At 43.2% G+C, this 26,786-nt stretch overlaps 1 protein-coding gene across 1 annotated transcript; it reads left to right on the top strand.

Moving 5' to 3' along the window:
* Nucleotides 1–430: 430 nt before the first annotated feature.
* Nucleotides 431–23,854, top strand: LOC117868167 (ICOS ligand-like). Its single transcript, XM_034753879.1, has 7 exons — nt 431–1,061; nt 8,156–8,196; nt 12,161–12,526; nt 15,043–15,327; nt 18,051–18,221; nt 20,625–20,660; nt 22,623–23,854. Exons 1-7 carry the CDS (start codon nt 1,048–1,050, stop codon nt 22,631–22,633), a joined length of 924 nt encoding a protein of 307 aa, XP_034609770.1. The 5' UTR covers nt 431–1,047; the 3' UTR covers nt 22,634–23,854.
* Nucleotides 23,855–26,786: the final 2,932 nt, after the last annotated feature.

The raw sequence follows: 26,786 nt of genomic DNA, 5'->3' as shown, positions 1-26,786 counted from the left end.
CTGCGCTGAGCCCCCCCCAACCCCGGAGCCCCTTCCTGCACCCCAGACCCATCCCTGGCCCCATCCTAGAGCCTGCCCCCCTTCCGCATCCCTGCCCCAGCCCAGAGCCCCCTCCCACATTGAACTCCTCATTCCTTGCCCCACCCTGCACCCCAACCCCCTGCCCAAGCTCTGAGCCCCTCCCACGCTCCAAACCCCTCATCCCCAGCTCCCCTGGGTCACAGGCATCAACAATTTTCTTCAACTGGGTCACCAGAAAAAAAGTTTGCAAACCGCTGCCCTATAGTTCCAGACTCAGCAACAGTGTGACTGTTCGCTATTGTGTAATCAATAGGTTGCCTTTTAAAAAGGAGAAGACTCACTTGTGTGGTGTAGCTGAAACTTACTAGGGAGCATGTGAGTAGTTTCCATTCATCAACTGTTTTTATTCAGCACCTCGGGTGTAGCTAAGTCCTGCGCCCAGCAATGTGGGTGCAGTGAGTTGAATGGTGCTGGAAGCCTAGGAGAAGCTCCCCAGGACAAAAGGGTGGCGAGTTTATAATGCACGGAGTTGGCCCTACTGGGTTACCAACCCCGTGGAGATGGTAGGGCCGGTGCATTATCTATAGTCCTAGCGACTCGTCTCAGGGCATTGACGGGACACCCCTTTGCCCGGGCTGCAGAGCGAAGCGCTCGGGCCAGGGGTCTCGCGGGCTGAGCTGCTCGCCCGGGCGCGGGGTGGCGGAGCGCGCCTGGCCTGGGCTCGGCTCGGCTCTGCTCGTCAAAGGACGCGATCCCGCTCTCGTCGCCTTGGCCGGGGAGCTGCAGGTGGCAGCAGAGGAAGGGGGCCCGCCCGCGGTCACTCTCCTGCCCCCAGCCGCGTGGGAAGGGAGAAGGGACCAGCCGCGGAAATCCCCGGTTTGGACGACGTAGGGGGGAGGAGCTGGCTCAGCCCAGGCACGGCTCAGCGGCTGTTTCACCGCTTCTCCGTCCGCCACTCGCCGAGGGACCAGTGCCTGCGCCTCCCGCCGAGTCCCCGAGGCTGCCCGAGCAGCGCCCCGCGCCAGGATGGAGCTAAGAAGGTGAGTGCAGAGACTCGCCCTTGGTTCACACTCCTGGTCTCCCTCCTGCTCGGACCCCGTCCCCGCGCCCCCCACGTGCCTGCTGGCGCTGGGTAACTGCGGGGGCTCCGGGTCGTAGTACCCAGCCCCCCCCCACTGGGTCATCGCACTAGAGAACTATGTCGCTCTGCTCCGAGCACGCCCAAAAGACAAACACTGAACAGTGCTGCCAGCCCAGCGGCAGCCGGCCAAGTCAGCTCATTTCCTTAGCAATGGACAATCACTGACCCCGCTCCTACCCCCGGGAGCCAAGCGTCAAACGGGGAAGGGGAGGTCAATCAATGTTATGCTGAGGGGAGCATGGTCCTGATTTTCTTGATGCAACAGGAGCATCTACACTTGCTCTCTTTTCAGCTGTTAGAAATTGGGAGGTTGTTGGCATCAAAAACTGGGTGGCGCACTCTGGATCCAGGTGCCAGGTTTGGGTGTTTGTGCTGCAGGAGGGGTTTTGGTGCACTAAACTTGCTCTCAATTTTGTCAGTACAATTGGTGGGTGGGGTGGGGGGCTGACTACAAAAATGACCAGGCTCCAGGAAAGTCCAGCTTTTCCTGCCAACTCTTCCCACTGACTGGTGTGTGTGTTTACCTGTAGGTTGATTCATTCCCACCCCCAATCCATGTGGTTATCAGGGTAAGGCTGAGGCTGCTCATAATTTAATCTTCCTTTATCAAGAGAGGGCACTAGGGGCAAACCAGAGGGCCTGCTCCTGCTCCTAAGAAGTCAGTAGTTTCTGCTCCTTGTGTTACGGGGAAAGGAATGTGCAACTCAAATAAATCTCCCCTTGACCCTGACTGGAATTCACAGCAAGAAAGGCAGAAAATGCTATTGGGATTGTTATGGCAGGAGAAGGTTACTTTGCTGTTGAATAGTAGTGGTACTTTATTATTGAATTAAAAACACAAGGGGCAAGTTTTACAGACCCCTCTCCCCCCCGCCAGTGAATCTGAAAACTGGCCTTTGTGGTTCTAATTAGCTTAATATAAAGGTGCTTTCTTTATTCTCAGGTTAAGAATTAGCGCTTATATCCTGCACTACCAGAGCCAAATTCTGCCCAAAGTCTGTGCAGAGACTTTAACACCCATTGAATTAGATGTACAAATTTTTTCCCCTATAACTCTAGCAGGAGCATAGTGTTTACCTCAAACTCCTAATTTGCGTGAAAACTACAAAGTGCTTTGTCTCACTAGGATTTTACCTTATGATAGTTCTTACTACAGGTGGTCTGAAAAATTCAGACAAAACATTTTTGGTTGACATTTGCTGATTCATTGAAATCAAAACATTCTGCAGAGACAGTTTGATTTTCACAAAGTTCCTCCAGAAACCAGGCAGGGTTCTAATGGAAACCAGCCTGGTTTCCTGGCTCCTCTGCAGCCCACCTGGCAAGCTGCTGGAGACCTCAGACCCTGAGACAGCACACGAGGTAGACTGCCCAGAGCTGGGGCTCCATCCCTTTGTCTGGAGAATTTTGAAATTTTTGGTTTTTATTCTGAATCGGAACAAAATCCATTTTGGAAATAGCAAAATCCTCCACAAAACATTTCTCTGCCTAGCTCTCATTACCATGTGATAGAGGTACACACCCCTTTTCCTAGAGAAGACAAGCCCTTGTGTGAATGCTTCATCGAGTACTCGCAGCACAGCATAAGGCTAAAATTTCTTGCTTCATTTACAAGTTGATTAATCCCCAAGGCCAATTGCTTATCATGTTCCTTTCAATGGGGAATATTCCCCGACAATACATTTTTACCATGCACTACAGCAAAGGAGACGGACTACATTTGTTTGTCATGCCTCTAATGAGATGTGGCAACAAAGTGCCAGTGCAGTTGTCAGTGTGTCCTATTGAATAAATAGGACTGCTCTTTATCATTCCCACCTGAGTCCCATCCTCTCCCCTTGACTACAGTAGGAGTTGTGGGAGCTCAGCACCTCTCAGGATTAGGAATACAAAGACAATTAAAGTCAGTAAAATGACTCGCACTGTGGGTTTTGTGATCAACCCCAACACTCAATTCTGCATGACTGATTCTGTGCTGAAAAACCACAGCAGTGCACCCAACTGTTTCATGTAGGTGGTTAGTGATGTTTATTTGTGAAGCACTGTAAGAATCTCTTTAAAAAGAGAAGTAGAGAGAATGTCACTGCAGACAGACTTTCTTTTGGTTAAGGTGTGAACAATAGAAAGATCTAAACAAACACATGTTTTATATTATCTGGAAAACTACAGTTATGGAAAAATGCCATGAAAAAGATAAAGATTTAGGGCAATTGACTCATAACTCAGCTAAGAGAAATATAACACTGATGAGGCACAAAGAGCTGTTCTTGATACAGTTTAGGACATAGTCAAGGTTTATAGATTTGATTTAAATGTGAAACAAAACACCCAGTTGTTGCACCATGAACATCATCATATTTTTGATGTGCTCAGAAAAGCAAAAACATACCAAAAAATACATTGCAATTTTCAACTGCATCAAATCAGTTCACATAAGAAGGTAAATTGTACATGTAAATATGCAGATGAGAGTGGGAATTATAATCTCAGTGGGCCAGTGTGAGAATAAGGAAGTGAAACTTTCTCCTGTCTCACCGAAAGTTTAAAAATAGGGGTGGGGGGAGGATAAATGGAGAAAAACAAACCATTTAAAAAGAAACTTAAGGGACTGATCCAGTTTCCATTTAAGTCAGTGGAAATCATTCCCACTCCAGCTGGTGCAGGAATTAATCTCAAATGGGCATGACAGAGGAATTCCTCTGGTTTCAAGGAAAGAAGGAATCCTCTCACCTGCTCAGTAACTGAGCCACTCTGCAAGCACTGTGGACTGCAGCAGCATTAACATCCACTTAGGAGGGAGGAGGGTCAGCCCCTGGATCTGTCTTGTCTAAACTCTGGACTGAAATATTAAGATCCTAATCCAATAACACATCTTAATATTGACACCTGTTATGCATTTTGGCTACATAGCACAGACAGTCCCACTTACACTTGTTACTTTCTCATTGGCACCAGCAATACCTCTTAAGGGGAATTCCCTGAAAGGTCCAATGAAAGACAATCAAGCGTTGTTTTCTCTTTGGTTCAACAGGAAACTAGACCCAGTGGTGGATTAGCCACTGGGCCAGTGGGTCCTGTGTCCAGCTGCCACAGCCAAGTGGGGGGGCCGGAAAAAATGGGCACCCCTGTGCCCTGACCCTGGTCCCCAGTTGGAGCACCGGGGGGGGGGGGTGGCAGAGTAAGGCATGCCCCAACCCCATTTCCCCAGCAGGAGTGCCAGGCGGGCAGAGTGGGGCAAGCCCCCGAACCCCGAGCCTGCTCTCTGGCTGGAGGCAGGGGGACTCTAGGCAGAAGGGGTAAGGAGGGGCCGCCTCTTGCTCTGGCCCAGAGGGCCCCACAAACCCTAATCCACCCCTGATTAGACCCATTGTTTAAGAAGGAAAACAAACAAACAAAACCACAGGATTTAAAAATAGTACCAAGGTGATTTTTTAAAGGAAGGTATTCTAGAGCCATATGTTATATAGAAACACACACATACATATACATGGATCATGCACCATCCCCTCACAGCTCCTAGTGCTAACCAGACTGCACATGCACCATCTCCACACAGTGAGTAAGGCCTAGTCTTCACTTACCAGCTGGTCCGGCGGCACGCCATCGATGTTCTGGGATCGATTTATCGCGTCTGGTTAAGACGCGATAAATCGATCCCGGAAGTGCTCACAGTCGGCGCCGGTACTCCAGCTCGCCGAGAGGAGTACGCGGCGTCGACGGGGGGAGACTTCCGGCCGCGTCTGGACCGCGGTAAGTTTGGACTAAGGTACTTCGAATTCAGCTACGTTATTAACGTAGCTGAATTTGCGTACCTTAGTCCGAAGTCCGGACTAAGTGGGGACCAGGCCTGAGCATGCTGCCTCCAGCCCAGAGCTACGGGAGGGGAGCTGGATTTTTGCTGTAGTGGAAGTTCCCAGCTGCTTTGGGCTGGGATAGGCCCAAGCACTGGAACTGAGTGCCGGGAGCCCGAATCTCCTGTCCTCTCAATGCCCCCCTGCTGGCACCCAGCATGTGTGGAGGAGGAAGCAGTTTGATTTGAATGCAGAGGTGACAAAACTGGACTAGGGAGAAGGAATGGAGTAGGTTGGGAGACAGAATCTGGTGAGACTGGGACTGGTCAGGGAAATTCAGGAGATGACTAGGAGCCAGCTGGTTGGGGGGAACGCTGAGATCAGATGTAGAGTTAGGGTGCAGAGGGAGAACTGGGACTAGCTGGGCAAAGGGACTGGGACAAGGAGCCAAGGTGGAAGGGAGATTGAGGCAAGGAGCTAAAATGTGGGTGGTTTACACTGGGATTGGATGAGAAGCCCAGGAATTGGCACTGGCTAGGTGCGGGCAGGGTGAGTTAGGGACTCAGACAGCAAGTCCAGAGGGGAATCCTAGGACTGGATGGGCAAAGAGCGGGGGACTAGGATGAAGAACCCAAGGAGTGGAGACTGGGATTAAGTAGGCAAGGAGAGACAAGAGTCAGGGTGGGAAAGAGACAGCACCGGGACAGGAACAAGTTGTAGGCGATGGGGCAGAAAGGTTCAAGCTTGGGGAACAGGTAAAAGACTCCATGCTCATTGCAGCAAATTCCCCTCCAGAGCCTGGAATAGAACCCAAGATTCCTGAGTCTCATCATTCCTCGGTTGTCACCATTCATCTGCCAATGGGTTTCATAATGTGTGCCTCATCCCCACCTAGTGCTGGTCAATGGAGGATAACAACCTACTATTCTTATCAGTTACTCAATTACTCAAGTGGTAGAGGTCTTTGCAGTGGATCTGAAAGTTCCAGTCCTGCTGATGACCCAAGCAATTGTCCACATGATTCCATGTGATGCAATTTCTCTTTTTTCAGTTTGCTTTTATAAAAGCATAGGGAATTACACACATACACACACACACAAAACTACTTTAAAAGAACATTATTAAGGTTGCAAAGTCAAACACTCCTCTCACTTCACAAGGGGGCTGTGAGAATAAATTACAGTTTGTGAAGCATTCAAATACTATAGCAATGAGCTCCATTAAAAAAGTCCATGAGGAAATTAATAATTCTGTCTTCAGACCAAAGTGTGCCACAAAGAAGAGATGGGCCACTCAGTGAATGAGGAGAAAATATAATATTAAATAGCTACTCATTCAGTGAGCACCATCCAGTCTGTACACAGAATGAGGCAGCTGTACAGTGAAAAAAATAGTATGTGATCTGCAATTAAGATTATATCATAATGCATATACACAAGGGGGGTGTAAAGTACGGTTGTACAAGCCACCTTAATTCTGACATTCTCTAACTTTTGAATGCTTGACTTTGCTACCTTAATAATGTTCTTTTAACACATTTTTTGTCTGTATAATATACAAGTATGTAGAGGTGATAATTTACACAGTGCACAATTCCCAGTTGTTCCTTGAAAAACTTCCCAGTAATAAAGAAATGAATTTATTTTAAGCTGCAACATCAGCCCACTGAGACTTATTTAACATTCCAAACCCTGAGCAGCTTCATACAGCCACATTTGTTTTTCTCAAACAGCCAGAATAATGTTACCACCCCCTCCCTTTCCACCCTCACTCCCCCCAAATTAACCCTATCTGAGGCCCAAGATGGGCAAGATTCAATCTCAGCCATAAAAGCTTTGCTAGACATAAAAGTGTTATGGCTTTTAAGTCTGATTTCTTACATCTTTGAAGAGCTAGTAGTGGGGGTTTTATACCAATGGGAAAGAGCAATTAATCCCTGTCCACTGGGACAGGGCACTAGCCCCTCCAATGTCAGAGTTGTGGCATTGTTATGTATAGAGATTCTATTTTCCAGACTGTTTTGGAAAGTGCATGTTATATTTATTGGTTTTCATTTTTATCTTTCTCCCTCACAAGTTCTGAACAATGAGACTTATGACAGTGAAGGCACCTGGACTTTACAGGTGGAGGGTTACATATGGGAGGGATATGATAGAGGTATATAAAATCATGAGTGGTGTGGAGAAAGTGAATAAGGAAATATTATTTACTTGTTCCCATAATATAAGAACTAGGAGCCACCAAATGAAATTAATGGGTAGCAGGTTTAAAACAAATAAAAGGAAGTTCTTCTTCACACAGCGCACAGTCAACCTGTGGAACTCCTTGCCTGGGGAGGTTGTGAAGGCTAGGACTATAACAGGGTTTAAAAGAGAACTAGATAAATTCATGGCAGTTCAGTCCATTAATGGCTATTAGCCAGAATGGGTAAGGAATGGTGTCCCTAGCCTCTGTTTGTCAGATGGTGGTGATGGACAGCAGGAGAGAGATCACTTGATCATTACCTGTTAGGTTCACTCCCCCTGGGACAGCTGGCATTGGCCGCTGTTGGTAGACAGGATCCTGGGCTGGATGGACCTGTGGTCTGACCCAGTATGGCCGTTCTTATATTCCACAAACATAGCTTTAAAAAAAATATTGGGACTTTCTAAAACATTCATAAAATAGTTTTTTTCCTGTAACATATGACATATACAAAATACTCATTTGAGATGACTGGAATGATCTGCATAACCCACTTGTGGCTTTCCAACTTGGGAACAATGCAACCATCCCAGAGTCATGCCAGTGAGGCCTTTATACCACTCCACACCATGACATATTCCCTATATACATTTTTATCTATGTATATATTCCCATGCACCCAAGAAGGTGATCTGCATAGTCAGCTATTCTTTCAGTAGTCACATCAACATGTTTCATTGACATGCCACAGACTGATCCAGTCAACTGTTAATCAGAAAGGTAGACAGCATTGGTATCAAGCCCAATATAGTGTATTATCCTTCAATTTATTGCTTTTTCCCAGAGTGATAATTTTAAAGTGACATTTTGTAGCTGTCAAAAATGTGGGTACTTATTCTATGCATATGTTGTTGCTAAGCTACGCTACTACTATTGTATTTAAAACTGTGAATAGTACGTATGCACTTACGATCGATTACATTATCATCATTGAGCTTTTATCTTTTGTTTTTTATAGCTCTGGACTTTGGTTGCTGTTTCTTTGTGCTCTGGGATGCGGTAAGTTAAGAAAAAGTTATTCTCAATATAATCACTTTTAATACAAGCATTTGTTTGAATATGCAGAGTATGTATGTGCACAACATAAATCAGAAATCTAAACAGTACTTTTGAACAGGAATCATAAAGATTCTTTAATATGAGACTTTCTGTAATTTGCATAAAGAATGTCAAATGTCCTTGTGATTTTATTAAGGACACTGGGACTACCTGGGGACCTTTATTCGGACTGAATAATACCTTACCGCCAGAGTACTCCCACTGAAGTCAATGAGAACACTCATGAAATATAGTGCTATGCAGAATGAGTTATCAGAATCCGGCTCTGAGTGAGTTAACATGAAAAAGGAGCTAGACAGTGCTGTGTGCAAATGCACTAGCCTTAACCTTTGGAGAGAGAGGTTAACATTTGCAACAGAATTTTGAAAGCCCTTCCTGCACAGAACCCCTCTGCAAGTTCTGGTCTTGAGCTGACCTAGTGATCACGGCATAATCAACATATCTGCCAAAAGGAGGCTTCACAAGTAGAACATTAAGACTTATACAGATCGAGATTGAGACGCACTGACAAAGCAGATACCAGTAATACAAATAGCACCATACATTACTGGTAAGCCCCAAACATTTCTCTCACTCTTGATTACTAAAAGCTCCCCAATTTACCTCTAAATAAAATGTGGGTATGGGGACAGAGAGACTATCAAATGAGATTTAAAGTATTTTTGCTGTTTCATAGAAGAATTAAGAGGTGCCCCATTCTTCTTAGACACAGAATCATCTAAGTTTGGCTGAGTCACGTTTAGTGTTTGTTAAAACCGTACATGCCTAGTCACGGCACACTCTACCTTGGCATGGGGAAGGGTGTTTGTTGAGAATGTGAATCTACCACATCAGCAGTAAATGTACTGCAGGATTCCGTGACCTTTCCATTTAGGGCTACAATCTGCCACTCTTATTCATAGCAAGTAGTACCTTTGTTCACAGGACTGAGGCCTCTTAGGGTATCTCTACACTGGAATTAAAGCCCCACAGCATGTCTGCGGATGGCCCAGATCAAACTGACTTCAGCTCCCGGGCTCAGTCTGCAAGACTGAAAATTGCTGTGTAGACATTTGGGCTTTGGCTAGAGCCTGGGCTCTGGGAACGCCGTCCCTCACGGGGTCCCACAGTTTGGGCTCCCGCCCTAGCTCAAATGTCTACACAGCAGTTTTGCAGCCCCACAGCCAGAGCCCTGCAACTCCTAGTCAACTGACCCAGGCCAGCCGCGGGTGTTTAATTGATGTGTAGACATACCCTTAGGCTGTGTCTGCACTGCAGCTGGGAGGTGCGATTCCCAGCATGGGTAGACAGACTCGCGCTAGCTCTGCTTGAGCTTGTGTACTAAAAATAGCAGCGTGGCATAGATGTCGCAGCACTGACAGCAGCTCGGGCTAGCTACCCTAGTCCAAGCCTGCCCAACCTTCTGGGTCAGAGCCTGGGTGGGGCTAGCTCAAGCCATTGCCAGTGCTACAACATTAACACTGCTAGTTTTAGCATGCTAGCTCAAGCAGAGCTAGTGCGAGTCTGTCTCCCCAGGCTGGGAATCACACCTTCCAGCTGCAATGCAGGCATACCCTTACACGTTTAATGTGTTGCCAAAACTTGAGATTTTATCATGATTCTTACAATATTTTGAGTTCTTCCTCCAAACTCCAGGTCCTGATCCAAAGTATATGGAAGTCAATGGAAAGGCTCCCATTGACTTCAGTTGGCTTTGGCTCAGACCCTTTGAGTCCTGTGATTTTGTGAGAATCTAGCATTTATTTGAATGGGGGGATTAAAGTAGGTTTCTAGCCCCCATGATTGTGGAGAAAAACTTGAAGTAACATAAATGTGTCGAGAAACTAGAAGGCAGAGGAATAGAAGCCAACATTTAAAAAAAAATCTTGTGGTTTTTAAATTAATCCCATGATATTGTGAGGCCTGACTCATGGTTTTTGTATGTTTGGGATTAGCATAACTGCGTTAAGCACATTACTAGTTGCATTGGACTTTCAATGGATTATTCATGTACATAAAGTTAAACGTGTGTGTAAGTAGTCACAGACACAGAGCCTAAAACACAATTCCTGGGCTTCCCTGTTAACAGTGATGATGCTGGTGCACAAACGAGGTCATAACTAAGAGGGTTTCATGAGGTCCTAATAAACCCTTTTGGAACATGAACGCAGTTTGCCAAAATGAAAAGGACTGAATGGTGAAGTAGAGTAAATAGCAGCCTTTTTAACCCTTCCACAATTCATTCCCTGGGCTAAGCGCAGCTCCTCTGCTGGCCCTTGGGTAGAGGTGCCATCTCACACTGATGTCTAGCTACCTTCTCTAGACAACTAAAAGATTATCCAGCCCTCCCTCCAGAGAGGATGGCTGTCATGGATATGAGATATCCGAGGGCATGGAAGAAGTCAAAATGTAGGGAAGGGAAACCTGAAGAACAGATGGGCACAGTTTAAGAAGTTTTATTTTATATTAATAGACTGGAATCTTTTAAGTTTCACAAAAAGAACAGGAGTATTTGTGGCACCTTAGAGACTAACAAATTTATTTGAGCATAAGCTTTCATGGGCTACAGCCCACTTCATCAGATGCATAGAATAGAACACCTAAGTTTAAGTTTCAGTCCTGCAAGGGACAGTGTGCTGAGTGGGCTTGGGTGTGGGCCTGGCAGTCCAAGAGTTACTTTCATTTGCACTCATCATTAGTACATTAAAAGTCATTATTGATTTTAATGTAGGTTCGATGTCTAGAATCCTTCACTTAAAACTTAACAGAATTTCAGGAAAAAATTCTCCATGCATTGCTATAATCTGTCACCCTTCCTCACAGTGTATATTACTTTCTCATGGGTGTAGTCGGGGACGCATTTAGGGGCAGGCGACCCAGATGATCGCCTAGGGTGAAGGGCTTGAGGGGCACTGGGTTTGGGGTGCTGTAAGGTATTCAAAAGTTTAACAAATGGGGGGGCCACCAAAGACGCTCCTTGCGTGGGGCACCATTTGGTATAGGACCGGCCCTGGGTCTAGTCCCATTGATTTAAACAGGTCCACCCCTCTACATAGGTTCCAGTCAACATGCCTGAGTGTCTGAATTTTGCCCATGGAAAATATCGTCTCAAAACCAATATTTTATTTCTTTGTGTTTTAAGGAGTTGCTATTCTTTACTTTAATTTTGCTATTTGTTGTCCGTTTAACATAGGGACCATATAATGTTTGTTCAGAGATTCCAAGACCAGAAAGGACAATTGTAATCATCTAGTCTGATCACCTGTATAACACAGGCCATAGACCTTCCCCAAAATAGTTCCTAACGCACATCTTTTAGAAAAAAACATCCAATCTTGATTTAAAGATTGTCAGAGATGGAGAATCCATCACATCCCTTGGTAAATTGTTACAAATGGATACATAATGCTACACATGATCTTTAAGGATCAGTAATACCAGTGCAAGCAAGGAGTACCTCAAGTGGAGTCACAGTTACTTTGTTTCTATTGTAGGTACTTGTATGCCTCTCACCCCTTTACTTAAACACCTCACAGTCTTTAATGTATTTGTTCTCACAACACCCTGGTGAGGTGGGGAAGTGCTATTGTCTCCACTTTAATCCCCATTTTACAGATGGGGAATTGAGAAGCAGAGAGATTAAGTAGCTTGCTCAATGTCACACTCAAAGTTGGTGGCAGAGAAGAGAACTTTGAACCTGTGTCCTTATCACTGGATCATACTTTCTCCCTTCTTTGGTGGCAATGAGATCAGAACTTGGCCCTAAGCAATTATTTTTCTTTACAAACAAGTGAATATTGATATTCTTGTTTTGAAAATATAAGTACTCCTTTTCAAACAAGCTGGTAAGTAGGATTGTGACAAGTATATTAAACTGCTTTTCTTCAGACTGATTTTCTCTTTGTTCCCCTTTTTATCTTTCTAGTTACTGCAGAGGAAGATAAGAAAGTTATCAGCACAATAGGCAGCACTGCTGAACTGAGTTGCATTTATACTCCAGAGAAAAAATTCATTTTAAATAAGCTCCGGGTCTTTTGGCAAATAGCGGATGGTTCAAAACCATGTTCAGTGGTACACACCTTTAATTCTGGTCATGAGAACCAAAGCGAGCAGTGTGCAGACTTCAGAAACAGGACTCGATTATTTCAGGATAAGCTGGAAAATGGCATTTTTTCTCTGCTGCTGCTAAACGTCAGCCTGAGAGATGAACACACATACCGGTGCATAGTACAGAAAAAGGACGTCGTTTTCAGGGTTATTCACAATGCAGATGTGGCCCTCAAGGTAGCAGGTAAGCCCTTCTATTCCATATAAAACCAATATTAAACAGCAGTTTGCCACCCTAGATCTCTGTGGATGCTGCAGAAGGGGCATTTGTCACACAATAGGCTAAGGGAGGAGGATTTCCCCATGCCCCAAATGGTGGTGGTGCCACCACACTAATTTGCCTCCCTTAGACAATCCAACTCGGTTTTAACTCGGTCAAGGACAGTATTACAATAAACAATTCAAAACCATCTAGTCCTCCAACTTTTGAAGCACAGACTGTTTGGTTTACCCTTCCCTCAGCTGTTCACCGAGGGAACACTTATGTTTACTGAGAGGGTAGTTAAACAAGTCAGTTTCAGGCAGGACTGTATCCAAATTCTGACTCAGACAAGTACTTGGCCAAATCCCAGTGACAGTTTTGTTATTTGTCTTCAGATGACTATTTTTTTAATGACTTTCCAAAGCCCAATGATATCTGTGGCGTGGCTGGCACTACTGCTTCCCCTGCCCCTTTCCCGAGAGCCCGATGTGATATGAACCCAACACAGATTGGGGGTAGGGAGTAAAAGTAATTTTTTTTCAGAATCAGGTGCCAAAATGTATTTTGGAAAACAAGCTTTAATTAGGACAAAGGGTGAGAGAAATCCCAATGTGCGCACAATGGAACCACAAGTAATGTTCCATTTGCAGTGCAGTGTTATCAGTATATTTTGAAATGGCAATAAGTTAGTAACCAAATGCAATAGAAAGAGCAATATATATTGTGCCATGTTTTGGGAGGCTGATTTACGGTTGGTGTTGATTCTCATTACAAACATTCTGCTGTAATGATCCACTTTAATATATTTATACTTCATTATTCAGTAACCGTATAGCTATTTGGCTTCACCCATATAACAATTCCAGCTAGTCAGATTAGCTCAGCTTCAGCAACACACTTAAACATGTTAAAGTTATGGATGTGCTTAAGTACCTGGCTGAACCAAGGACTGTTTAGGACAGGGGGCATCTTTTGTCCCGTTTGTATAGCACGAGCACAACAGGGTCCAGTTCTGTGACTGGGGATCTAAAATGCTATAAAATACAAATAAAAAAAGTGACGATTAGCTATTTGGTACACTCCTAATTTTTGGCTCTCTTCCAGCAGCTGTTCTGGTCCCCATCCTCCCCCCCCCCATATTTCTTTCTGCTTGGAATGATGAAGTGATCTATTTTATTTTCACCAGTATAGGTTTCATAACCTCTGAACTCCTCTGCCTTATTGCATTTACTCACACCATCCCCATCCTAATAAAATCCAAGGCAGTGACTCTGAAGCTGTGGATAGCAATTCTAACTCTGCTTAACTGACTCTTCATTTCTGGCCGTCATAAACAGTTCCGCTTGGAGCAAATGTTACTGTGCAGTTCCCACAGCTCACAGATGTGAAGAAGCAGAGGGCATAGCCTCACTTTGGCCAGAATCTAAGCTTAAAAAAAAAAGTTAGTCCCTAATCCTCCCATCTGATGATCACGAGCCAACGCCTCTGGGCAACACCCTATTGAAAGTGTTGGGTTGAATCTGACTGTAGGATCATAGCCTTAGGCAGTAAACTGAAAATAAGAGTAGATCCTCTTTTGGGCTTCCTGCCACTCTCCGAATTAAAGCCCTGTCCCTTGTGAAAAGTATCCATGTCCTCTGGAAGTTTATCCAGTTGGAAAATTATTTAATGAAAACAATATTTTGTAAGCAAGCTGGGAATTTATGTTGTAAAGAGTGGTTTGTGGTGTAAAGCAGTACTTCATTTGTTAATCTGATCTGCCTTCATATACCACTCTTTGTTGCTTTGTGATATGTTGGAAGACTGAAAGAGACAAAGTCAGTTAGCCCCAAATAGCTTTAAAATAGTACTGTGTGCAAAGGAAGGCCTGGATTTTGCCTCTTAGATCCACGCATGGATCGTATTCCTCCATGTGGAAATAGGGAGATCAGCCAGTTCCTTACGACCATACACCCACTCCTGTCACCTGCAGAAGTCTCTCTGCGTGGTCCAGGGTTCCTTATTTGTGCAATGGAACTGTGTTGCCAGGGAAAGAAGCTGCTAAAGCCAGTGCAGAGGACATAGGATCTCCATGTGGATGGCCCTAGCCTCATGCAGTTCTGCCAAGCTTGGAGGCAGGGCTTCCTCTGTGCAACTATGTGTGTATCCCCATCTACCCTGATAGGCATTATGGGGGATCTCCACAAGGAGAACAGTTGGGAGAGCTCTGCTCTCTGATACGTCTCTTACAACCTCTTCCATGGTGGGGCCTTCTCTGAGTTAGTTCAGAATCTTCTTGCAAAATGCTACTGAAGTGAGTTTAAGACCCTTTTCCCCTTTGGTTTGGCCTTCTGACTCCTTCAGTAAATCACTGAAGTAATTGGCCTAATGTCCACGCAGGCTGATATTTATGTCTGAGCTATGAATTTATAATCCCCAGAACATGTGCTCTATAATCTGAGTCATTCCTTAATCTTTTGAAAAGATTATAAAATGCTAATGTTTTTTTCCTTTTCCAGCCAATAACAGCCTGCCAGTACTAAGTGGACCTATAAGAATCCACCCAAATATTGGAGAAGAGGTGACATTAAGTTGCAATTATAGCCAAGGATACCCAAAGCCAAACATTTACTGGATAAATAGAACAGACAACAGCTCCCTCCATCCATCATCATTAAAGATCACCCAAGACAATGATGGCACATACAGTGTTTTCAGCACACTGAAGATTGAAGCGAATTCTGATATAAAAATAGGATGCATCATAGAAAATGAACTACTACAGCAAAATCTAACTATCCTCTGTAAGTTGCTTAATATTTGGCAAATAACAGGTGTGTGTGTGTCTACATGTACATCTCTGATGAGTAGGAGCCTAATTAACAGCATGATAGTCCAGTAACCTACTGAAATGAGTTTAATTTTTAAAGCCTATATAAATTTAGGCCACAGTGTTTATATTTAAATGTGACTTTTTTCAAATGAAGCTAAACACCCTCTTAGGCCTCCTAGATCTGCACACAGATCACCGTTCCTCTGTGTGGAAGTAAGAAGCACCATCCTGATCACAGAAGTTCTCTCCCACTCCCCTGAAACAGTTTTGGAATCACTATGATTCCCTCTTCAGCTCCTGTGGGAACCACGCTAGGCCTAGCTCAGTGCTGAAGGCTTACTTTTAAAGGAAAGACATTTTAATATGTAGTGGATCCATGACTCCTGAAGTCCCACCACATTGGTTGACAACCACTCTCTTAGCTATGCTCCTTCTGTGGGTAGTTTTAAAGTTCTGTTTTCAGTCTCCAAAGCTGCTTTGAAGACAAAGAGACATTTGAAACTAGGTTTGTACCAAATGTCTAACTGGATTATTCATCCAAGCACCAAATAACTGGAAATGGTATTAGGCCAAAGCATTCAGAACAATCAATGAGAGGCACATGGATGATAGACCATTTATTGCTGATGGAAGTTATTAGTAATAAAAACCAAGACTTAGCCACTCAAATTCATAAAACAGATAACTTTTCCTGTTCTGTACAAATCTATATTTACACGCTGTAGCACCTGTAGTGTGATAGATGCCTTACAGACAAGCATAAAGACAAGATAAAGCCTTGCCCCAGACATTGCAATCTTAGGCCCTGATCCTGCAAGCAGCACTATGTGGGTAGACCCCCATGCCTTTGCAGAGCCAGCTGCAGGGTCAGACCTAAAGGGATCTATCTTGCAAACTCAGTGAAGTAATACCAATGAAATCAATGTGATTACTAGCGTGAGCAAAGATCACGCATACATGAGTACAGATTGCAAGATAAGGGGCATTTGGTAGCTTGCTAGTGCCAACATTCCACCCTGTAGGAAATAGGAATAACCCGTTCACTATTATCTTCCTAAAGACATTTTGTCACATTCATTCTGAAAAGAATTATTTTACCTTTTATAAGGTTGATTAACTTTTCCAGAATACATCGCTCTAATGTTTTTAGAAGCAAGCAAACAAACAAAAAAACGTAACCCCACTGAAGTCAATGGGAATTTTGCCATTGACTCCAATAGGGCCAGGATTTCACCCATTATTCTGAATGCACATGTGCTGATTTTATTGCTTATTTACAGCAGATATTAAAAAAAAATACAAGTCTATAGGCAACAGCTCAAACCTACTGTCTGCCATGGTTGCTGAATGGAAGGGGAATCTGGAACCAGGAAAAGAGGAGGAGAAGTGGTGAATGTCTCCTGAGACAGGGCAGAAGAAGAATAGGCTATGGGGTTAAGAGTATGATATGAGCTGGCCCCGAGAAGGTGGGGAGAGGACACAACTTGTGTTGTGGGCTGGGACCAGAAGATATCGGAGCTTTCTCATCACCTCTCTTGTCCCTTACTGGGGCATCGTCCCTACTAGCCAGGAGGAAATGAAGCAGCACAACCAAACCAGCAAGTGCCCTGAGGAAAGGATGGGGCTTCTTATGTAGCGTTCCCAATTGTGATTGGATGTATTCCTGGGGATTTCATCACATGACATAATCTTTAATTAAAGATTAATCTTTAATTTCTGGAGACTCCAGGCCAATCTTGGAAGGTTAGCAACCCTATTCTTAAGGCATATGTGAACAATTATTCTGCCAGAGATTTTTGCTCACATACAGCGGAATACGTATTAGAAGCTAAATTTTCATAGAAATCTCATTTCAGTAGGTTTTGGAGTCGGAAACAAAGTTTTAAAATGGTTGTAGGGGATTTTCTCCACTAAAGGAACGATGTCACGATGGCAGCTGAGTCTTCATGGCTCCCGCAGGAGCCTACAAAATCCTGTACTTGGTCCAATGAGACAGCAACAGTTTTAAAGTCATATCATTGTGTATCTGTGGGTTGGTAATATATAAATAAATATACAGGCACAACAATATGTACTCCCTGTGCTGTCACTTGTGTAGTGTGGTGACCTGCAGGATGAACTGCAGGGTCTCATGGCAATTGCCAGCCATTTTGGGTTGTCTCTTTAGGGAATCCTCATGGTCATTGGTGAGGCTTTGAAAGCTTCGGGACCAGATATCCATGGAGTTACAACTTACCCCAGCTAAAGATCTGGCCCTCGTTCTTGTTTGAAAACAAGTCTAATTTTGAGTACAACAAATCACTCAAAAACTAATCTTCGAAAGCTGTTCAGTAGATTCCTTTCTCAGAAGAGCATATCCAAAATGACAGCCAGCTTTGGTGTGGGCAGGACTTTGTCACTTGAACACACATAGTGCTGTCATTTTCAAGAGAAGTTGTGTTACTAAATCCTTCCACAGGAGGAAAATGTATGCCTAAAAACTGTGTGTAATATTGATTAATAATTAAAAACCATGTAGGTAGAAATTTGGCCTTGTTCAGAAAATATTGGTGGTGGTGGGATGAAAGTTATTTGTATAGGAGGGCTATAGAAGCCTATAGACTTTTGTGAATCTCATGTCTATAAAATGCAGTTGAACGCTCATCTGGAATGAAGTTTGAGAGCATCTCTCTCCTTTTCTCTATTCCTCTTCAGACTCGGAAAACGTCACAAACTCTAACTCGACCAGAAGCAATCTGTTAGATCTAAATGAACCAGGAGCTCAGGCTGGAGGTGTCCTTGCCATTGCCATTGTGTTAGCTGGTCTAGCTGTTTTAACCTGCTGGCTGTGGAAAAGGAAATTCCGTCACCGGAGATCATATGCCGGTAATTAAACCATTTACACTTGTTGGTTAGATATATATATTCTAGTTCTTTTCATTTTTCCAAAATATTTCATATTCTACAATTTGTCATACGTAGTTGTGAATTCTCTACGTTATAAGTGAAACTAGAGCGTATGACAAGTGCTGAGTTGACAACAGTGGGAGCTATACTCCTAAGTAGCCACAGAACTGGTACATCATGAGAAGTAGCAGTGTAAACTTTTTCATGGTGTTATACCAACGTACCTCACACCTGAGGAACCATTCCTTTGAATACAATGGTAATTCGGGCTCCACATCTATTCAGTCTTTGGCTTCTCTGCCAAGACTATCCACAAAAGGAGTGTAATGATAAGGAGGGGTTTGTGCAATATGGACAGCTTTCCATTAAGAACTGGACTGAGATCACACACACAGTTCATATAGACCAAACCAAAACTGGATGATAATCACTGGGGATTATCACCTGTCTTGAGAAGATTAGAATCAATGATTTACCGAATCATAGAAGTTTAGGGCTGGCAGGGACCTTGAGAGGTCACCAAGTCTAGTCCCTAGATGAAAGGCTCCAGATCCTTTTACAAATTCCCTACAGTTTCCTACAATTTCCCAAGTGACAACCAATCATCTCTTACTAGGATTCCATGTAACAAACAAGCAAACAAATCCTTGTTTACAAATGTGATTGCTTGCATTTCTGTAGCTGCCCCCACAGAAATTTCAGCACTTTACAAGATAAAACAAAAGAGAGCTCCAATAGATGTCTCGATAACAAGACTGAAGATATACTAGAGCTGAGGAGATGGGGGTGGAACTGTTGTCCCATATGGTGAAAATTTGAGATTTTGAAAAAAAAAAGTTCCATTCCGCATCAGAATGAAACAGACACCTGATGAATATTTTTGCAAAAAATGAGAGAGAATCACCCCAGAATAACCAATAGCCTGGTGGTTAAGGCACTCATCTGGGATGTGGGAGCCCTGGGCAGGGGTTTGAACCTGGGGTCTCCCACATCCTAAATGAGTTCACTGGACTATTGGCTATTCGGTGGTGGGTCTTTCTCTGATCCTTCCTCCCCATCCCTTCAAAAAAATATTCCAACCTGAACCTGAGAAACCCTCCTGACTAATGTTTCATCCAAACCAACCATTTCCCATGGGAAGTGTCAGTTTTAACAAAGCAGCATTTTCCAGAAAAAAAAAAGTTTCATCAAAAAATTCCTAGCCAGCTCCAATATTTACCCATGTATGTGCGCTCTTATTGTGGGGCAAATTGCAGAGATGCCAGGGAGAGCATGTAAGACTGGGGGAACACAAAGAGCTTTCCTTCTTTGTCCTCATGCAGGGGCTAGCCACATTCAAGGGTTGTTACTGGCTAGCAGCACTAGGCACTCCCAAAGGGGTGGTGAGAAAGCAGGGACCTGCCTCCTTCTGCATCAGCTGTGCTCACTTGGGGCTTTGCGCTTCCCTGAGGCACAATACCTCTTGGAACTGCCACAGGGTGGTGCAAAGCCACTCCAAACCATTGCAGGGCTGTGATTTAAAGCCATAGTCTCAGCATTCAAACTCCATTATGTAATATCCAGGTAACTAAGTTATGCAGTGTAGTTGTAACTGTGCCAGACTCAGGATAAATAATTAAGTGTAAGATGAATTGCTAGACAAGATCACTACTTGGCCCAACAAACCTGAGGCTCGTAACTTTTTCTCATGAAGATTAATGTTGTGTAGAGCCAAGCTGGAATTATTCATAAAGGCCTGGAAATTTATAAAACCTTAATTTGTATCTTTAGACTGTTCTAATGTTTTCATCCTTATAAGGCTAGAGAGGTAGTGAGCAAAGATATTTGCTAACTGTACAATGATGTGCCTGCTTTCCTGTTGCCTCATCCTTCTCTTCCATTTGTGGGTTCCATCCACCTGTTGCCTCTTATCATAACCTACACTGTAAGCTCTTGGAGGCAGGGACTGTTTGCATAATGCCTAGCACAGGGGTCGGCAACCTTTCAGAAGTGGTGTGCCGAGTCTTCATTTATTCACTCTAATTTAAGGTTTCGCATGCCAGTAATACATTTTAACGTTTTTAGAAGGTCTCTTTCTATAAGTCTATAATATGTAATTAAACTATTGTTGTTTGCAAAGTAAATAAGGTTTTTAAAATGTTTAAGAAGCTTCATTTAAAATTCAATTAAAATGCAGAGCTCCCTGGACCGGTTGCTAGGACCTGGGCAGTGTGAGTGCCACTGAAAATCAGCTTGCGTGCCCCTTTGGCACGCGTGCCATAGGTTGCCTACCCCTGGCCTAGCACAATGGACTTTGATTCTTTATTGATGCTCCTTGGGGCTACTGCAAAGAAGAGATAATAACCACCTCACATATTTAAAATGCTGCATTTCTTTTAACAGATGTTCAACAAAATGAAGATGGAGCACAGCACAATAGTAAGTAGTGAAAGATCAGACACGCACTTACCATAAGTGTCTTAGGAGCTACGTAACTTCAGGGTTCCAGTGCCACAGCTCTCTACAAAATATTTGATTTGTTTTTAAACTGCCCAAGATTAACCATTTCTGACTTCATACAAATTCAGTATATGCCTCAAAAGTGCTGCTCTCTTCCTTTCTGTATACCACCTCTTAGGGGGACAAATCCTCCCCTTGTTCAAATCCAGATAGTCCCATTTACTTCAGTAGATCTATGCCTGTTTACACCACCTTAGAATCTGGCCCATATCTTTAGAACATGCGTTATGTACTCTCCTTTCCCTAACGAAGAAATATAGTCTAAACCTACAGTCTGTTAACATTTTAATGGCCAAGAGTACAAGATGTAATGTGGCAGGCCAGTTTAGAAGGGCAGTACCCATTTGTAATAAAAGAAAACAAGGCATGATTTAAAAACAAACTCAGATCTAGTGAAAGCGGACAGAGATAGGATTGTTTGGAGGCTACTTGATATTATTTATTGTGTGACAAGTGTTAACCATGTCCTGTGCTGCATCTGCAAAATTAGCTAGAGATACAGTGGATCTGTGGGGAATTACTGTATAAAAGTCCAGAAAATACACTGCTTTAAAAGCATATAAACAGCTGCTATAACAAACTGCGCTGCACAAATACGACTTAAAATATCTAATGCAAGCAAGCATCCTTCACATCAAAAAATGCTTAGCTTTGCATTTGATATATAAACTGGTTTAATGAACAGTTGTTTTATACACTCCCCAGGCCATTCTGGGCTGATTCAACACAGTTGTTCCCATTTTAAAATCAACAGGCATTAAACTATTTCCTGCTTAATGACCTTTTATAAACAATGGGTTTTCTCCTCCAGACAGCAAAGTCTGTTTACATGGTATAAGCAGTTTATTTAAAGTCTCCTCTTGACTTATATTGAGTGCTTCTTGGCCAGACCCCAGGACCTGGCTCATAAACATGTAGTTAAGTGAAAAACTACTTGTGCCACATTAATATTGGTTGTAATAAATATCTGTTTTATGGTGGCGCCCCATGGTGCTGGGCACCGTATGGACACATTAAAAAAAGACAACTCCTCCCCTGCAGGTTGGGGTTCTCTCTGCTCAGGGTCAGACCCCTAAAGACTAATCTGGTTTGCTTTGGCTAACAACAGAGTGTAGGAGCAAGCCAGGCCCACTCTCCCTTTTCCCCAGGCACAGCCCAGTACCAGACATGGGAAGGGGAGGTGGTTCGGGACTCACTGCAGGGATGGGTCCCCTATACTAGACTGATTCTCCTGCATCTACTAGTTTTAGAACCAGTTTGTGCTAAGGGAGCAGTGCAAAGCTTTCCTAATGCACCAGAGGATCTGGCCCTACGTCATTTTAGCTTTTCAGTCTAGTGGTGCAGGGTGCATGTAGCCCCAGGTGAAACAACACCCTGGGCAGATTGTGAAGTGACCATTCCACTTTTTAGTATTAAAGCAAAAAATTCTTCTGCTTTAGCGATTTAATTTTTACCTTACGGAAGGTCAGATCATTTATTGGGAAATCCTCACTGATATGAAAATAAGAGGGTCAACTGAGGCTTGGCTATATTGCTACAATACAGGAATTTTTAAAGTTAATGCCTCTTTATTCTAGCAGCAACTGAAACTAAGCAATGTTAAAGTAGGCCTCTGTTTGAGGGAGAGGGGGCATTTCTTGCATTTGCAGGGTGAGATGCACCTGAAGAGTAAGGCCTAGACCCTACAACTGGATCTGCACTGATGGACTCCAGGGCCCGACTGGAGTCCTATTAAAATCATGGGGCTCTGTGCATGTGCAGGATCTGGGCTAATGGGCCTTTCCTATCTTTGACTTCATGATCTTTCTCTGTTCATTGATTGTCAGTCAAGCACATTAGTAGTTTTTGTCTATAAACCTAATAATTATTTTGTCTTTACAGCACACGTTTAAATGGAAAATTCTCAGAGAATTTGGGCAGCTAGTGATGTACCAAGAGAATGGTGAAGCTAAGGACACTATGTTGAAGCCAAGGACGGCAGCATTATCTGCAACACGAATGACATAGTGTTTCCAGAGCGTGGGCCAAGACAAATGGCAAAAACCTTCTCTGACAGAGGAGAGAGCAAAATCCAACTGCTTTGGTCTGCCATTTCTAATCAGCCCTTGTGCTGGTTTCAAAACACTCTTCAAAACACCTGTCTGAGTGAAAGGTGCAGTCGTACCCGGATGCGAAGCATTGCTTCAGGAATGAAAGACTGCCAACTGTTATTTTATCAGTCTAAGAATTCCCTACTAGACTGAGATAAGCAACTGTGTTTCAGCAGTGCTGACAATTCTCTCTGCCTTTCAGACTTTTCATAACGATTACTGAACATGAAAAATGGCAGCTAGGCAAGTGAAAACTGCAAGACTTTGTGTAGAGCAAACTTTGTTGCCTGTTTTACTTCTTCCCCTTCCTCCATGCATCCTTTCACTGTTTCTGGGCAGCCTCAATGGCAACACAAAAATATCCCAAAGCTTCCAACTTAGACATGCAGAGGTACAGGTGCCTGTAGCTGAACAAAACTTTTGAGTATGAACATTAGGAAGCCTTCTTTTATTGCAGTTTAAGTGTGCATTCTACATTTTACAGAGTACTCGATCAAAAAGGGAGTGTCCATCAGTTGACAGAGCACAGAAGTTACTAGATTCCTAGGAAGTGCATAGCACTACCTTAGCACTGTCTGTGCTGAATTCAGATCAGCAGTTGCCTGTGCATACACTTCGGAGACGGGACAAAAAACCATAGTGTTGTTATCCTCATTTTGGCATGTCAAGCGTCAACCGCTCGCTCCCTGTTGGGTTCTAGGATACTGGAGATTTGAAATACAATCTTCGTGCACTCCCTCCCCACACTCTCCCCCATAAAAACAGGTGTGTAGAATATATGGTCACATTTGCCATTGATACAGCAAGAACATGTTAACAGACAAAGTAAATGTGTGGTGAAATCAGGGCCATCCTTAGGATTTATGGGGCCTTATGCAGTATTATTAAACTGGTGCCCCTATGTCTGATGGCAACCCAGGCTCACATGTGTATTTTAGATAAGGGTGGTCTTTTGAAGGATTTATTTAAAAAACTATATGTCTGAAGATCCAAGCATTTAAGGCTAAAGATGACTACTCAGATTGTGCATCTAAAAATCTATGCAAGAATTTTTTAGAGATGTGATTTTTATAATCTTCAGCAACACACTAATGAAATATTTTAAAAGCAAATTTTAAACTAAGGTCCTGTAGACTAACATGTTCTGAGTAAATATTACAGTTTGCACAACTGCTTTTGTCAGTAAATTCAGAAACTGACAGTATATACCTGGGGGTTGGCAAATGCCTGTTAAATGACTTCATTACCACTTGAATGGCTCTTTAACAGTTTCAATATTGTGCTAATAGGTCTGGCAGGCTCGAAGGCTTTTTCACTTTTAAGTACTAGATCCCCTCCGGAGGAAGACTCACCAGGCTGCAGCAGCCAGCTGTGGTGGGAGCTGCAGGAAGGGTCAGATAAGAACAGGGATGGGATAAGGCAGGAGGTTGGACACGAAGATCCCGGGGTGCCCCAAATTTTCAGGTACCCTATGCCTTGTATGCTACATATGCCTAAGGACGGCACTGGGTGAAATAAAAAGATGAAAAGACAGCAAATACCTGACACTGAAAGCTGTAACTTGCTTGTGCCTAGTGCACAAGGGGAAGTTGAAAATACAATCCCTGTAAAGCTACCATGGCCAGGGGTCCTGCGAGTGAAAGATGTAAAAATCAAAGCAACTAATTTTTCCCAACGCGTAGGGTTTTGAAGGAGGATTAATTTGCTTGCTTCGGGCACTTTACTCCCTCTATATCCATCACCATTCTGAATTGTACCACCTTTATGCCATCTGAATGAAAGAATCATACTGCTTTTCCAAACTACACTGGGGAAATGGCACCGGGTGGCAACAGTGGGTTAGTGCTCTGGCTTTTCATCTTCAAATCCTAGTTAAATTAAAATAAATTTGGTGGCCACGTTCCATCATTGTGCCATATTACAAAACCACCCAATGATCTGATCTGGGTAGGAATGTCTGCTGAAGCAATAGTCAAGACTAGGTTAACAATGCAGTAACTTAAGAACAAGTTAGATGAACCCGTCAGGAATCCTGCCTCAACACAGAGGGATGGAACAGATCTCCTCGAGGTCCCTCCCAGCCCTACACTTCTATTATTCTACCAGCAGGTTACAACACCGACTCAACTTTTTGTAGGAAGATTGCAGTCCGCTCTAGGTCTAGCCCAAGCCCCAGTTAGCACTCACTTTAAGGCAAACTAGATTTGCTCTCCGATTTTAACAGGGTGGGGAATCTTTGGAAAGCACACCGTGCTGTAAGCAATATGGGAAGAACAGAGGCATTTAAATACTTTGATTTTTAAATTGATTTGTCCATGAGCTTTAAAAAGAGAGTGATGTGTGCTCTATGTGAGCAAGAGAGAAGCCTGGTATATTTATGACTACAATAGAACCTCAGAGTTCTGAACACCAGAGTTACGAACTGACCAGTCAACACACACCTCATTTGGAACCAGAAGTACTCAATCAGGGAGCAGTAGAGACCAAAAAAAAAAAAAAAAGGAAATGCAGCACAGTACTGTGTTAAACATAAACTACTAAAAAAATAAAGGGAAAGCAGCATTTGTCTTCTGTGCATAGTAAAGTTTCAAAGCTGTATGAAGTCAATGTTTAGTTGTAAACTTTTGAAAGAACAACCATAATGTTTTATTCAGCATTACGAACAACCTCCATTCCCAAGGTGTTCATAACTCTGAGGTTCCACTGTAGTTTAAAGAATATGAACTTCATGTTGCTACTGTGTTGCCTGCTAGTTTGTGATAACAGTGTAAAAGAAGGCATGTGGAGGCAACACACGGCACAAGAAACTGTTATATAGGTTGAGATTTTGTTGGTTGTGGTTATGAAACAAGAGGATTTGATGGACAAAATATGCCATGCTTGGTCTCTAAGGTCTCTGGGAGAAATTCTAAGTTATACTGAACTCTGTTCCTTGCGGGTTTTGATTAGTCTAGCTTCAGCCTGAACACATTGCACAATGACGTCTTTAACCGGAGCTGTTCCCCCACAGCTGGGGCTATAAGTTGAGGAGTTTCACAATATTTTGCAGGCAAGATTAGAAGGGTGCCATAAACTACTTCCAATAGCCTTTTTCTTTTTCTTCCTTGACCTAGACATTGGATCTTCTCAGCAGTCCAAAGTCTGTCTGTATTTTGTTTTTACTGACATCTGGAGGTATATTGATAAAAAGCTATAGTGTTGAACTAGATACCCTACAAATGTGAACAAAAGCTGTAAATGTGTCCATTCCTTAATGGTCCAATACAGCATCCTGCAGAAGTTTTTTTATTATGTGTCAGATCAGATATGTTGGCTTTACCAGCCCCTATACCGCTATTATGCCTTACACATATGTACCTTTTCTAAAAGCACCTTTCTTCCTTTAGAAAAGGCCACACCTATTATCTGGAGATGTAAGAAATGAACGTAGCAATTCTTCTTAATAGTCTTGTTAAGTTAATTATATTTTATTTGATTAGATTACTGTACAGTGTGTAGCAAGTACTGAATGGTGACAGCTTGCTTTTGCTTGTTTGAGATATTTGTTTGGGTTAGGTCTTCTCTTTTTGGCGGCAAATCCTAGGTTACTATTTCGTTACCATCAGAAGGACCAGGATACAAGACTGAGTTGTTTATTTGTTTTTTTTTTGTCCTCATTAGTTACCATATTTATGTTTCCAATAAAACAAGCCCTGATTTTACTTGTCATGTTTAGTCAAATATATCTGTCTCGGGCATGGATCCCTATTACCTAAGGGAAAGTCTCACCTACTTCTAATTTCAAACCCATTCATGAAGCACTGTAATGCTGCTCTAGAAAGGGATCAGACAGGGATCAAGGCAATGCAGCCACAGATAAGGCCTGTTCTAAATTGTCTTCAGGGCAAGCTGCTTCTTCCTTCATTAAAAGAAGAGTAAATTATTTTAATTCCATATTCTGATCTGACATATGTCT

Source organism: Trachemys scripta, chromosome 1, assembly GCF_013100865.1.
Source record: "Trachemys scripta elegans isolate TJP31775 chromosome 1, CAS_Tse_1.0, whole genome shotgun sequence".
Lineage (NCBI taxonomy): Eukaryota > Metazoa > Chordata > Testudines > Emydidae > Trachemys > Trachemys scripta.
The sequence above is the reverse complement of the archived record's forward strand: the minus strand, read 5'-3'. Positions and strand labels throughout refer to the sequence as shown.

What these genes read in the sequence shown, in the direction of transcription:
- LOC117868167 (XM_034753879.1), top strand. An exon ending in TCTTTGTGCTCTGGGATGCG is followed by an intron (nt 8,197 to 12,160) that starts GTAAGTTAAGAA and finishes TTATCTTTCTAG; the next exon opens with TTACTGCAGAGGAAGATAAG. An exon ending in TGTGGCCCTCAAGGTAGCAG is followed by an intron (nt 12,527 to 15,042) that starts GTAAGCCCTTCT and finishes TTCCTTTTCCAG; the next exon opens with CCAATAACAGCCTGCCAGTA.